Raw genomic sequence first — 15,601 nt, forward strand, 5'->3', positions numbered from 1 at the left:
GTCAGATTCTCACCTGTCCTGCGTCCATGGCTGCTCACCGCTATCTGCACGTCATCAGTCAGTGACGTTCAGACTGCAGGGGGCGCGGCGCGCACTAACCACGTCACCGCACCCTCTGCTGTCTGAAGTCACTGACCGATGACAGACAGCAGCAAGCAGCCATGGACGCAGGACAGGTGAGTATCGCTATACTTACCCGTCCTGACGCTGTCGCTTGAGTCCCCAGCTTCTCCGCGCTCTCTCTTCCTGCATTCAGCGGTCTTGTGATACCGCTCATTAATATGCGCATATTCATGAGTTTTAATGAGCGGCACCACGTGACCGCTGAAGGCAGGAAGAGAGAGCACAGGGAGAAGCTGGGGGCTCAAGAGACAGCGTCAGGTGGGTAAGTATGACCTGACACCCCCGCCCCCCCCCTCCCCCTCTGACCCCCTTTGTATATGACTCGAATATAAGATGAGAGGGGGACTTTCAGCCCAATTTTTTGGGCTGAAAATCTCGACTTATATTCGAGTATATACGGTAAGTATTTGATCACCTACCATCCAGCAAGAATTCTGTCTTTCACAAATCTGTTAGTTTTTCATTTGGAAGCCCTCCTACTCTGCACTTATTATCTGTATTTATTGCACCTGTTTTAACTTGTTACCAGTATAAAAGACACCTGTCCACACGCTCAGTCAATCACACGTCAAAATCTCCACCATGGCCAAGATCAAAGAGCTGTCTAAGGACACCAGGGACAAAATTGTAGACCTGCATAAAGCTGGAAAGTGCTACAGGACAATAGGCAAGCAGCTTGGTGAAAAGGCGACAACTGTTGGCACAATTATTAGAAAATGGAAGAAACACAAGATGACTGTCAACCTTCCTTGGCAAAATCTCACCTTGGTTTGTTAAGGATAATTTTGAGAAAGGTCAGGAATCAGCCAGCAACTACACGTGAGGATCTGGTCAATGACCCGAGGCAAGCTACAACCACAGTCTCAAACATTTCCATTAGTAACACACTAGGCTGTCATGAATTAAAATCCTGCAGTGCTTGCAAGGTCCCCCTGCTCATGTCAGCACATGTCCAGGTCCATTTGAAATTCACCAATGACTACCTGGATGATCCAAAGGAGACATGGGAGAAAGTCATGTGGTCAGATAGAACTTTTTGGTATTAACTCCAGTAGCCGTGTTCAGAGGAAAAAGAAGGATGAGTACATCCTCCAGAACAACATTTCAACCATGAAGCATGGTGAAGAAAACATCATACTTTGGGAGTGCTTTTCTGCAAAGGGAACAGTATGACTGCACCATATTAAAGGGAGGATATATGACCTCATGTATTGTAAAATTTTGACCAACAAACTCCTTCCCTCAGTAAGAGGATTGAAGATGGATTTTGGCTGGGTCTTCCAGCATGACAATGACCTGAAACACACAGCCAGGGCAACTAGGCTTTGGCTCTGTAAGAAACATTTCAAGGTTCTGGAGTGGCCTAGCCAGTTTCCAAACCTGAACCCAATAGAAAATCTTTGGAGGGAGCTGAAACTGAATGTTGCTCAGTGACACCCCCTGAAACGTGAAAGATCTGGAGAAGATCTGTATGGAGGAGTGGGCAAAAATCCCTGCGGCATTGTGCACAAACTTGGTCAAGAACTACAGGAAACATCTGACCTCTGTAATTGCAAACAAAGTACCAAATATTAAGTTCTGTTTTTCTATTGTATCAAATACTTATTTTATGCAATAAAATGCAAATTAATTATGTAAAAATCATACAATGTGATTGTCTGGATTTTTTTAGATTCTGTCTCTCACAGTTGAAGTGTACCTACAATAAAAATTATAAACCTCTCCATTCTTTGTAGGTGGGAAAACATGCAAAATTAGCAGTGTTTTCAAATACTTATTTTCCCCACTGTATGTCCATTCAGCTGTAATATACAGCTCTGATAATAGTAGTGTAATGAGCCATGCACCTTTGTGATCATCATTTGGAAGAAAATAATTAACTATTGACTAAGCTTTATTTTATTCATATTTTTGTCAAGCAAGGAAAGAAACTATGTACACCACTTTATTAGAGTTTTCGTCTTTGTTCCTGTAAACAATTGCATGTAAGTGGCTTCCAAACCCCTGTTTTTTCCCTAGTCTATTTGACTTCCTTCAGCCGCATTGATATCAGACTTTGCTCTTTTGGAGAACAGATGATAGCAGTCTCCTCCTCTGAGTGTTGTGCTTAGGCCACGTTCACATGCTCAGTGTTTGGTCAGTATTTTACATCAGTATGTGTAATCCAAAATCAGGAGTAGGACAGAGTAAAAGTATAATAGAGACACATCACCACTTCTACATTTTTCTTCCACTCCTGTTTTGGCTTACAAATACTGATGTGAAATACTGAATAAATACGGAGCATGTGAACATGGCCTTATCAGAAGAATTTCCTTCAGTAGCTTATCTCCAGAGTTAGTGAGACAAAGGCACTGAGCTGACAATTTCACTGCCAGCATCTGTACTTCAAATGAGTACATTTTAATATCAACATCGCCGAAGGCAGACAAATAGTATGAGGAAAATCAGTGGTTTGGAAGCCACTTGCATGCATTTCTTTTACAGGATTAAAAAAAATCCCCTAATATAGTGATTTGCAAAGTTTCATAACTTTCCATGGTGGTCAATTTGTAAAAAAATTGTAAAAAAAAAAATAATGAAAGTTTATTTACTCATTAAAGACGTACTCCCATCTATATTTTTTGTGATTAAATGTGTGAATTAATATACTCACTCACTCTGTACTCGTGAGTCAGAAGTCTCTTTTACAATGTAAGTCTATGGAGCTCCATAGACTTACACTGTAAAAGTTACTTTCTGCTCTCGCAGAGGACAGTGTGACCCGGGGAGTCTGCAGAGCGATGCGTCAGTGGGAAAAGTGGAGAAGAACAATGTTGGATTCCACAGACCAGCGGTAGGTGAGTATACTACTACACGCATGCTACAAAATATATAGCTGTCAGGACTTCTATAGTGCTCATATTTAATGAAACAGAACTGAAAACTGGAGAGAATTGATGCAGAAAGTATTTTGGTAAAATGTAATAACATTTATTATCAAACAATGACATTTTCTTGCTAAAACTGCAATACCTTTGAATTAAGTTACAGATGTGAATAAAATACAATAAATCTTAATGCTAAGTGTTAATGTGCTTATTTCTAGGTTATGATTGTTTTCACTGATGGTTTGGATGATTCTGTAGAGACCCTCAAGGAGACATCGGAATCCCTTCATAAAAGAGGTTTGCAGATAATACCAAGCTTTCAAATATTCTGATGCCTATATATACATATTAAAATACACATAAAATAAAGAATGAAAAAGATCGGTAATACCATCGACTTCACCCATTGAAGTGGACTGGCAGCACAGAATGACTGTTCAAACCAAGTACAGGCACTCTGTGCTTCATGGCGGGGCCAATCATTTATATACAGTCATGGCCAAAAGTATTGACACCCCTGCAATTCTGTCAGATAATATTCAGTTTCTTCCTGAAAATGATTGCAAACACAAATTCTTTGGTATTATTATCTTCAATTAATTTGTCTTAAATGAAAAAACACAAAAGAGAATGAAGCAAAAAGCAAAACATTGATCATTTCACACAAAACTCCAAAAATGGGCCGGACAAAAGTATTGGCACCCTCAGCCTAATACTTGGTTGCACAACCTTTAGCCAAAATAACTGCGACCAACCGCTTCCGGTAACCATCAATGAGTTTCTTACAATGCTCTGCTGGAATTTTAGACCATTCTTCTTTGGCAAACTACTCCAGGTCCCTGATATTTGAAGGGTGCCTTCTCCAAACTGCCATTTTTAGATCTATCCACAGGTGTTCTATGGGATTCAGGTCTGGACTCATTGCTGGCCACCTTAGAAGTCTCCAGTTCTTTCTCTCAAACCATTTTCTAGTGCTTTTTGAAGTGTGTTTTGGGTTATTGTCCTGCTGGAAGACCCATGACCTCTGAGGTAGACCCAGCTTTCTCACACTGGGCCCTAAATTATGCTGCAAAATTTGTTGGTAGTCTTCTGACTTCATAATGCCATGTACATGGTCAAGCAGTCCAGTGCCAGAGGCAGCAAAGCAACCCCAAAACATCAGGGAACCTCCGCCATGTTTGACTGTAGGGACCGTGTACTTTTCTTTGAATGCCTCTTTTTTCCCCTGTAAAATCTATGTTGATGCTTTTGCCCTAAAAGCTCTACTTTTGTCTCATCTGACCAAAGAACATTCTTCCAAAATGTTTTAGGCTTTTTCAGGTAAGTTTTGCAAACTCCAGCCTGGCTTTTTTATGTCTCGGGGTAAGAAGTGAAGTCTGCCTGGGTCTCCTACCATACAGTCCCTTTTCATTCAGATGCCGACGGATAGTACGGGTTGACACCGTTGTACTCTCGGACTGCAGGGCAGCTTGAACTTGTTTGGATATTAGTGGAGGTTCTTTATCCAACATCCGCACAATCTTGTGTTGAAATCTCTCGTCAATTTTTCTTTTCCGTCCACATCTAGGGAGGTTAGCCACAGTGCCATGGGCTTTAAACTTCTTGATGACACTGCGCACGGTAGACACAGGAACATTCTGGTCTTTGGAGATGGACTTGTAGCCTTGAGATTGCTCATGCTTCCTCACAATTTGGTTTCTCAAGTCCTCAGACAGTTCTTTGGTCTTCTTTCTTTTCTCCATGCTCAATGTGGTACGCACAAGGACACAGGACAGAGGTTGAGTCAACTTTAATCCATGTCAACTGGCTGCAAGTGTGATTTAGTTATTGCCAACACCTGTTAGGTGCCACAGATAAGTTATAGGTGCTGTTAATTACACAAATTAGAGATGCATCACATGATTTTTCGAACAGTGCCAATACTTTTGTCCACCCTCTTTGTTATGTTTGGTGTGGAATTATGTCCAATTTGGCTTTTGGACAATTCTTTTTGTGTTTTTTCATTTAATACAAATTAAATGAAGATAATAATACCAAAGAATTTGTGTTTGCAATCATTTTCAGGAAGAAACTGAGTATTATCTGACAGAATTGCAGGGGTGTCAATACATTTGGCCATGACTGTATATAACTTCCCACTTGCTTGCTTTCCATCAATATCTGCCCCTCTCTGGCCCTGTGAAGCCAGAGCTGTCAATCAATTAAAGGGAAGATGGAAAAGGATGGAAAACAAGGAGGTGGGAAGGTATATTTATATGATTGACCCTGCTGTGATGCACCAAGCAGCGTGCCTTACTTTTAAGTCATTTTGTGCTGATAGAGGCCCTTTAACTCTGCAGAACTGGTCAATTCACACAGAAGATATTCTCCAGAGCATCTAGTTATTTTTTTTTATGTCATCCTCAAAGCTGGCAGCATTTAAGTTGAATCATATAGATGCAAAATGGCTGTGTATCAACTCTTAGAAACATTTGCCAGTGTATTTCTATTCTTTAAATGCTCTCATAAATTATTATGCACATTAAACATTGCGATTTGAGAGTCATCTTGAATCCTGGCTTCCCAAAATATTATTATTATTATTATTATTATTATTAAATATTGCACATCATGATTAGAGATGGACAAACCCGAACATTAAAGTTCTGCGTCCATACCGAACACCTACTGTTCGGGCACGGACACTGAACACGGACTTCACCAGGAAGTCCGTGTTACTCATCGGGTTTGGCTGCCTGAACACCGGGTGTTTGTTTACCTCTGGTCACTGGTGTCAGCTGATGGGACTACTGCTCCCATCAGCTGATGCCAGGTGCCGTTAATATCAGCGAGAGCAGGAGCGGCTGATGGGAGTATTCATCAGCCAGCTCCTGTGCTGTAAAAAATTAATTTAAAAAAACAGCGTGAGGTCCCCCCCCATTTTTGACAACCAACCTTGCTAATGCAGACAGCTGGGAGCTGGTATTCTCAGGCTGGTAAGGGGCCATGGATATTGACCCCCCCCAGCCTAAAAATAGTAGCCCGCAGCCTCCCAGAAAAGGCACACTGTTGTGAGTTCATTTTCCCCTTCGTCACTGAGGTCTGGTGAACTCCCTATTCTGGTGAAGGAAGGTAATGAGCCTGATTATTAGGCACCTGAGCCTGATGAGGATGACTGGCTGAGTGGAGTCACAGACTGGATATAAGGCTGCCGACGCCCTCCTGCCCTGCGGGTGATTTCTCTGTGGACTTCTAGGACACCAGTCTGATTCCTGCTCCTCTAAGCTAAGTTTTTCTGCTTTGCCTGTTTGCATTAGTGTTTAGTTTTGTTTTCCTTGCTTTTCTTGATTCTGCCATTCCCTGCTGGGGTGAGCTGAATCTCCTTTTGCCTGTAGCTCTGTCTTCAGAATATTCCTGAGTACTGACATAGCTTTTTTGAAGCCTAGCGTCTTCAGGGCCTTTTTCACTGTCAGTCTGTTGGCTCTTATTTTCATAGGGTTTTTCACGGATTGCAGACAGCAGCCTTCCTGTCCTTTCCTATCTAGGTAGTTTGGGCCCCGTCTTTGCTCAGTCTATCTTTCTGTCTGTGTTAGTGTTTTCATCTTGCTTCACCGTCATTATATGTTGGGGGCTGCCTTTTGCTTTGGGGTCTGCTCTGGAGCAGTTTAGTTTTCCCCTTTTTTTTCTTTAGGCCTAGTTATTTCTCCGGCTGTGATCGAGGGGTCTAGGGCGTCGTAGGAACCCCCCACGGCTACTGATAGTTGTGTTGATAGGTTCAGGGGTCTGCAATCCGATAGCTGCCAACTTCTCTGGTTTTCTGGACTTAGCTAGCAGTTCTGTTTTTGCCTCCTACGGTGACTCAATCATAACAGCACACCAATTAAGGTGCTTTGCCCGGCTCTTCCCACTTTCACTGTAGCAGTGGCAAGTGGGGTTCATATTTGTGGGGTTAATGTCACCTCTATATTGTCTGGTGACATCAAGCCCATGGCTTAGTAATGAAGAGGCATCTATAAGACACCATTACTAATCCTATAGTTATATGGACACAGCCAGAATAAAGTATTTTATTAGAAATAAAACAAAACACAATTTTCAATTTTTATTTAAAAATAACAAACACAGTTATACTCACCTAACTCCTAATTCCACTAAATCCCTTATCTCCTGTAATAAAACAAAAACTAAAAAAACAAAAATATCCCTCACCTCTCCCTCATTCTGTCCTATGTTGTAATTAATGTCCAGGGGATAAACAGTTTTTAACATGGATGGCGCCAAGATGCGACTATTCAGGCTGTGAACCACTGGTGACTGAACTGCTGCGAGTGCAGCCTCAGTGAACAGTGGTGACTTTATCAAGGTTACTGCTAGCCACTGAGGCTGCATTCCCAGCCGGGCTGAACTGTGGTGACCTCGGTAAGATCCCCGCTAGCACCGTGAGAAAGTCTCACATGCAGAGGTGAGTTCTCCGCAGTTCACAGGGAGAATTTCACAATGGTAAATTTGAACTGCAATGAACTCGCCTCTGCACCGTGAGACTTTCTCATGGTGCTAGCAGGGTTCTCACCAAGGTCATCACAGTTCATTTACAAACGCAGCCTCAGTGACCTGCAATGACGTCACTGCTAGTCACTGAGGCTCTGCTCGCAGCAGATCATTCACCAGTGGTTCTCAGCCAGGAGGGTCTCATCTTGGCACCATCCAGGTTGAAAACTGTTTATCCCCCAGGCATGGATTACGGTGTGGGACAGAACGACGGACTGGTGAGGGATAGTGTTATTTTTTTATTTTTGTTTTGTTACAGGAGACGAGGGATTCAGTGGAATTAACATCCAGCCTTGCTGAAGCTGATAGTTTTGTCTTTTGACAATGATGGAACCGCAGCTCTCTGATCAACGGTGATGATGTCACTGCCGATCAGAAGTGGTGTTTTCTGCACTGTCATGCACATAACAGCATTGTAAACTCTGGATGTTCGGGCCCATATGAATAAATGGGATCCGGGTTTGGGTCCGGGTACTATTGTGGTACTCAAACCCAAACTTTTTGTAACTGTTCGGCCATAACCTGCCTGACCCGAACATTCAGGCGTCCGCCCATCTCTATTCATGATACCATTAATATATAAGATTTATTATTTCATATATTATCATAAAATCCCAGACAAAAAGTGGGAAAAAATAAGATGAGCATTTGATTCAGCAGGTATAATAGTAAATCATGCATCTAATTCTGCAAGTCTTTGCAGGTGACAATCAAACCCTCACCCCGGAATAAAATGTCAATAACCTGTCATGCCATATACAGGAATGAGTAACATCTTATGATAAGCAGGATACAGTATGTGCACAGTAATGCTAGAAGTAACATACAATTAGCACATACACAGCATGAAATAGTCCAAAATCAGTGACTCAAGTACGCTGCAGAGCAGGTTTTCAGTCAAGGAGCAGATGGTGATTATAGCATGCTCACTGTCTATTCTTATTTTTATTATTATTTATTACTAGATGGTGGCCCAATTCTAACGCATCGGGTATTCTAGAATATATATGCAGTTTATTTTTGAAGATTTAATAATAATGAAATAATGCACCCCCCAATCCTGATATGTATGGTTCTCTCACCCCCAATCCTGATATGTATGGTTCTCTCACCCCCAATCCTGATATGCATGCTACCCCTCAACCCCCTATCCTGGTATGCATGGTCCTCTGACCCCCCAATCCTTGAATGCATGGTCCTCTCACCCCCCAATCCTGGTATGCATGGTCCTCTCACCTCTCTCTCCTGGTATGCATGGTCCTCTTACCCCTTTTCAGGGTATGCATGGTCCCCTCACCCCCCCAATCCTGGTATGCATGGTCCTCTTACCCCTCAATTCTGGTATGCATGGTCCCCTCACCCTCCTATCCTGGCATGCATGGTCCCCCTACACCCCTTTCTTGGTATGCATGGTCCCCTCACCCCCCTTTGCTGGTATGTATGTTCCTCTCACACCCCAATCCTGGTATGTATGCTCACCGTCACTCCCCTTTCCTGGTATGTATGGACCCCTCACCCCCCAATCCTGGTATGCATGGTCCTCTCACCCCTCAATTCTGGTATGCATGGTCCCCTCACCCTCCTATCCTGGCATGCATGGTCCCCCTACACCCCTTTCTTGGTATGCATGGTCCCCTCACCCCCCTTTGCTGGTATGTATGGTCCTTTCACACCCCAATCCTGGTATGTATGCTCACCGTCACTCCCCTTTCCTGTTATGTATGGACCCCTCACCCCCCAATCCTGGTATGCATGGTATCCTCACCCCCCTTTCCTGGTATGCATGGTCCCCTCACCCCCCTATCCTGGTATGCATGGTCCCCTCACCCCCCTTTCCTGATATGCATGGTCCCCTCACCCCCCAATCCTGGTATGCATGGTCCTCTTACCCTCCTTTTGGGGTATGCATGGTCCCCTAACCCCCCAGTCCTGGTATGCATGGTCCTCTCACCCCCCAATCCTGGTATGCATGGTCCCCTCACCCCCCTATCCTGGTATGCATGGTCCCCTCACCCCCCTTTCTTAGTATGCATAGTCCTCTCACACCCCAATCCTGGTATGTATGCTCACCGTCACCCCCCTTTCCTGGTATGTATGGTCCCCTCACCCCCCAATCCTCGTATGCATGGTATCCTCACCCCCCTTTCCTGGTATGCATGGTCCCCTCACCCCCCTTTCCTGATATGCATGGTCCCCTCACCCCCCAATCCTGGTATGCATGGTCCTCTTACCCCCCTTTTGGGGTATGCATGGTCCCCTCACCCCCCAGTCCTGGTATGCATGGTCCTCTCACCCCCCAATCCTGGTATGCATGGTCCCCTCACCCCCAATCCTGATATGCATGGTCCCCTCACCCCCCTTTCCTGGTATGCATGGTCCCCTCACCCCCTTTCTTGGTATGTATGATCCCCTCACCCCCCTTCCGTGGTATGCATGGTCCCCTCACCCCCCCCTATCCTGGTATGCATGGTTCCCTCACCCCCAATCCTGGTATGCATGGTCCCCTCACCCCAAATCCGGGTATGCATGGTCCCCTCAACCCCCAATCCTGGTATGCATGGTCCCCTCACCCCCCTATCCTGGTATGCATGGTCCCCTCACCCCCCAATCCTGGTATGCATGGTCCCCTCACCCCCCTATCCTGGTATACATGGTCCCCTCACCCCCAATCCGGGTATGCATGGTCCCCTCAACCCCCAATCCTGGTATGCATGGTCCCCTCACCCCCCTATCCTGGTATGCATGGTCCCCTCACCCCCTATCCTGGTATGCATGGTCCCCTCACCCCCCTATCCTGGTATGCATGGACCCTCACCCCCCTTTCTTGGTATGCGTGGTCCTCTCACACCCCAATCCTGGTATGTATGCTCACCGTCACCCCCCTTTCCTGGTATGTATGGTCCCCTCACCCCCCAATCCTCGTATGCATGGTATCCTCACCCCCCTTTCCTGGTATGCATGGTCCCCTCACCCCCTTTTCCTGATATGCATGGCCCCCTCATCCCCCAATCCTGGTATGCATGGTCCTCTTACCCCCTTATGGGGTATGCATGGCCCCCTCACCCCCCAGTCCTTGTATGCATGGTCCTCTCACCCCCCAATCCTGGTATGCATGGTCCCCTCACCCCCAATCCTGATATGCATGGTCCCCTCACCCCCCTTTCCTGGTATGCATGGTCCCCTCACCCCCCTTTCTTGGTATGCATGGTCCCCTCACCCCCCTTTCGTGGTATGCATGGTCCTCTCACCCCCCCTATCCTGGTATGCATGGTCCCCTCACCCCCCTTTCTTGGTATGCATGGTCCCCTCACCCCCCAATCCTGGTATGCATGGTCCCTTCAACCCCCTATCCTGGTATGCATGGTCCCCTCACCCCCCAATCCTGGTATACATGGTCCCCTCACCCCCAATCCTGGTATGCATGGTCCCCTCACCCCCCAATCCTGGTATGCATGGTTCCCTCACCCCCCTTTCCTGGTATGCATGGTCCCCTCACCCCTCTTTCCTGGTATGCATGGTCCCCTCACCCCCTTTCAGTGTAGCCTCGACCAATCAGCATTGAGGCCCTCTGTCCATGACCAATCAGCAACGCGGCCCTGTAGCCCCGACCAATCACTGCCACGGCCCTGTACAAAAATAATATTAAAAAATAGAAAAAAGTTATTCTCACCTTCCGACGTCCTCCTGTCTTCTTTCCACGCGCCCGGCCTCGCATTCCCAGTAATGCTTTGCGGCTTAGACCGCAGATGACGTCGGTCTTCTTTCTCGCTCTCGTGAGAGTGACGTCATGAGCGGTCTAAGCCGCAAAGCATTACTGGGAACCCGAGGCCGGACGCGTGAAAAGAAGACAGGAGGCCGTCGGAAGGTGAGAATAACTTTTTATTTTAATTCTCTTTTTTACAGATTAAGGCCTGCCGCAGGTGCAGCTTACGTTACAAACAGCTGCGCCTGTCGCTGATTGGTTGCGGCCTGGCGGGGGCCTGGCGGCCGCGACCAGTCAGCGGCCCGCAATTTCGGTTACAGACAGACACGATAAGGCGTTTATATATATATAGATTACTTTTGAGTGCTCCCTGTGCCGCCCTGAAGACAGGAAACTAGCAGCTGTAGAGAGAATATAATTTAATTTTTGCCCTATAGCCACTCTCGCATTTAGGCCGAGGTCACACTTGCAAGAAACTCAGATGAGTCTCGCGTCTCAATACCCGGCACTCGGGACCAGAGCACTCGGCTTCATAGAAATATGTGCAGCCTTACACTCTGGTCCTGAGTGGCAGCGGCAGTGCCAGGTATTGAGATGCAAGACTCATGCGAGTTTCTCACATGTCTGACCCCGGCCTTAGACTGCCAAACATGATTATAACACCATTAACCTGCAGAATACTACTATGCCTACAGGTAAATATGTTTTTACAGACAAGTTTCCTTTAATGATGGCCTATAAGACAATAAAGTAAAAGTACGGGTAGAAGATATGTTGAGCTTCACATGGGTGGGTATGTGTGTTAATTATTCATATGATACAGAAGACACTGAATATCTGCCACATGATACAACTGTGATTTTTCTAATCATGAGGTCTGTCATTGATTTGTATGTAAGTATTTTCAGAATTATTGATACATTTTGGATTTTAAGCGTTTGTCTAGTACTTTTTTTGTACTAATCCCATCAATTTCAGAGGGTTGTCTGGTACTTCCTTTTTAGAACAATACCATTTTTATTAAAAAAAAAAAAAAGAGTGCCATACAACTCCTTATAAATGTATGGAAATGATAACTGGTATTCCCAACAGATAATGTTGAAAATAATGCTACATTGCAACTAGTTCTCTCTTAAATTCACAATTACATCAATTTTCAGAGCATGTATAAACAAAACCATTCTCTTATTTTCCAGGCCTTGATGGTTTATTATTGGTCGGTCTAGAAAGTGCCCAGAATATAAATGAATTACAAGAAATAGAATTTGGCAGGGGATTCTCTTATCATCAACCGCTGAGCATTGGAATTTATGACTTACAAAGTGTAATGTTGAAGGAAATTGTAAGCTGAAAAACAAAATGATACCACATTTTAACAAATTTTCAAGAAATCTTCTTTCTGTGTATGTGTTACTTATTTTTTTGTATTTTTTTTTAATTTTACCTTTCAATAGGACACAGTTGCTGAAAGAAAATGTTGTAATGTGATATGTAAATGCTTAGGTCAAGATGGTCTACGTGGTCCTCAAGGTCCTTCGGGAATAAAGGTAAGAAAAGATCACGCATATATTTTTTTCCATATAGCACTCGCTTACATTCTCCATATGCCACTGTATGATGCATCTATGATGCATTGCAATTTATACTGCAAATATTCTGGAGGAGAAGGCCATGGATATGATGGCGCATGCAAATTTTTAACTTTTTTTCACAAAATAGTATGGAAACTTTGACATATAATACGGAAACTTTGACATGTGATAAGTCCATGTGCATGAGCCTTTCTGTTCTTAGAATTCTACACAAATTTTGGATATACAGGGTGGGACATTGTTATCGATACACCTAAATAAAATGGAAATGGTTGGTGATACCACAAGATATGGCCTTCCGAAAACCCTGTCTGATGACAAATGCACATATAGCAGGATGCAGCAGGCCTCATCTGTGTGTATTTTTCTACTAGGCAGCCAACCCCTCCATTGTCTGGTAGGTGTGGGGTGGTTGTTTTTATCAGTAGTTTGCACCTGAGCTGCCCCTTGCCTTTATTAGTGGAGGCCTGCTGCATCCTGCTATATGTGCATTTGTCATCAGACAGGGTTTTGGGAAGGCCATATCTTGTTGTATGAGTTTTTTTTAAAATGTTTCTATGTTAAATGGTTGGTGATATCAACTTCCTGTTTGTGGCACATTAGTATATGGGAAGGGGAAAAGTATATGGGAAGGGGAAAACTTTTCAAGATGAGTGGTAACTATGGTGGCCATTTTGGATCCAACTTTATTTTTTCCAATGTGAAGAGGGTCATGTGACACATCAAACAGATTGAGAATTTCACAAGAAAAATAATGGTGTGCTTGGTTTTGACGTAACTTTATTCTTTCATGAGTTATTTACAAGTTTATGACGACTTATAAAATGTGTTCAAAGTGCAGCCTATTGTGTTGGATTGTCAATGCAACCCTTTTCTCCCACTCTTGACACACTGATAGCAACACCGCAGAAGAAATGCTAGTCTAAGATTTCTTGTAGGAATGCTCAGACCTGGCACCCATAATGTGGTGGCATCTTGCTGGAAAAACTCAGGGAACGTGCCATCTTCAGTGCATAAAAAGGGCAACACATCATCATGTAGCAATTTCAGATATCCAGTGGCATTGAGGTTTCCATTGATGAAGAATGGCCCCACTGTCTTTGTACTCCATATACAGTCATATGTAAAAGTTTGGGCACCCCTATTAATGTTAACCTTTTTTCTTTATAACAATTTTGGTTTTTGCAACAGGTATTTCAGTTTCATATATCTAATAACTGATGGACTCAGTTATATTTCTGGATTCAAATGAGGTTTATTGTACTAACAGAAAATGTGCAATCTGCATTTAAACAAAATTTCACCGGTGCAAAAGTATGGGCACCCTTATCATTTTCTTGATTTGAACACTCCTAACTACTTTTTACTGACTTCCTGAAGCACTAAATTGGTTTTGTAACCTCATTGAGCTTTGATCTTCATAGCCAGGTGTATCAAATCATGAGAAAAGGTATTTAAAGTGGCCACTTGCAAGTAGTTCTCCTATTTGATTCTCCTATGAAGAGTGGCATCATGGGCTCCTCAAAACAACTCTCAAATGATCTGAAAACAAAGATTATTCAACATAGCTTTTCAGGGGAAGGATACAAAAAGTTGTCTCAGAGATTTAACCTGTCAGTTTCCACTGTGAGGAACATAGTAAGGAAATGGAAGAACACAGGTACAGTTCTTGTTAAGCCCAGAAGTGGCAGGCCAAGAAAAATATCAGAAAGGCAGAGAAGAAGAATGGTGAGAACAGTCAAGGACAATCCACAGACCACCTCCAAAGACCTGCAGAATCATCTTGCTGCAGTTGGTGTCACTGTGCATCGGTCAACAATACAGCGCACTTTGCACAAGGAGAAGCTGTATGGGAGAGTGATGCGAAAGAAGCCGTTTCTGCAAGCACGCCACAAACAGAGTCGCCTGAGGTATGCAAAAGCACATTTGGACAAGCCAGTTACATTTTGGAAGAAGGTCCTGTGGACTGATGAAACAAAGATTGAGTTGTTTGGTCATACAAAAAGGCGTTATGCATGCGCTGTATTGTTGACCGATGCACAGTGACACCATCTGCAGCAAGATGATGCTGCAGGTCTTTGGAGGTGGTCTGTGGATTGTCCTTGACTGTTCTCACCATTCTTCTTCTCTGCCTTTCTGATATTTTTCTTGGCCTGCCACTTCTGGGCTTAACAAGAACTGTATCTGTGTTCTTCCATTTCCTTACTATGTTCCCCACAGTGGAAACTGACAGGTTAAATCTCTGAGACAACTTTTTGTATCCTTCCCCTGAAAAGCTATGTTGAATAATCTTTGTTTTCAGATCATGTGAGAGTTGTTTTGAGGAGCCCATGATGCCACTCTTCATAGGAGAATCAAATAGGAGAACTACTTGCAAGTGGCCACTTTAAATACCTTTTCTCATGATTTGATACACCTGGCTATGAAGATCAAAGCTCAATGAGGTTACAAAACCAATTTAGTGCTTCAGGAAGTCAGTAAAAAGTAGTTAGGAGTGATCAAATCAAGAAAATGATAAGGGTGCCCATACTTTTGCACCGGTGAAATTTTGTTTAAATGCAGATTGCACATTTTCTGTTAGTACAATAAACCTCATTTGAATCCAGAAATATAACTGAGTCCATCAGTTATTAGATATATAAAACTGAAATAGCTGTTGCAAAAACCAAAATTGTTATAAAGAAAAAAGGTTAACATTAATAGGGGTGCCCAAACTTTTACATATGACTGTACCACACCATACCATCAATTATGGGTGTCAGGTCCAAGCATTCCTACATGAACAG

At 43.8% G+C, this 15,601-nt stretch overlaps 1 protein-coding gene across 1 annotated transcript in view; it reads left to right on the top strand.

The window, feature by feature from the left end:
* The window catches only part of LOC141084511 (collagen alpha-4(VI) chain-like), a 376,083-nt gene that overhangs the window by 184,584 nt on the left and 175,898 nt on the right, over positions 1 to 15,601 (top strand). The window contains exons 13-15 of the mRNA XM_073569263.1: positions 3,212 to 3,290; positions 12,420 to 12,565; positions 12,678 to 12,770. Coding sequence (XP_073425364.1) covers positions 3,212 to 3,290; positions 12,420 to 12,565; positions 12,678 to 12,770 — 318 coding nt within the window. The remainder of the gene's footprint in view (positions 1 to 3,211; positions 3,291 to 12,419; positions 12,566 to 12,677; positions 12,771 to 15,601) is intronic.

Source organism: Dendrobates tinctorius, unplaced genomic scaffold (assembly GCF_039654945.1).
Source record: "Dendrobates tinctorius isolate UK_male_01 unplaced genomic scaffold, ASM3965494v1 ptg000005l, whole genome shotgun sequence".
In the NCBI taxonomy this organism is placed as follows: Eukaryota; Metazoa; Chordata; class Amphibia; order Anura; family Dendrobatidae; genus Dendrobates; species Dendrobates tinctorius.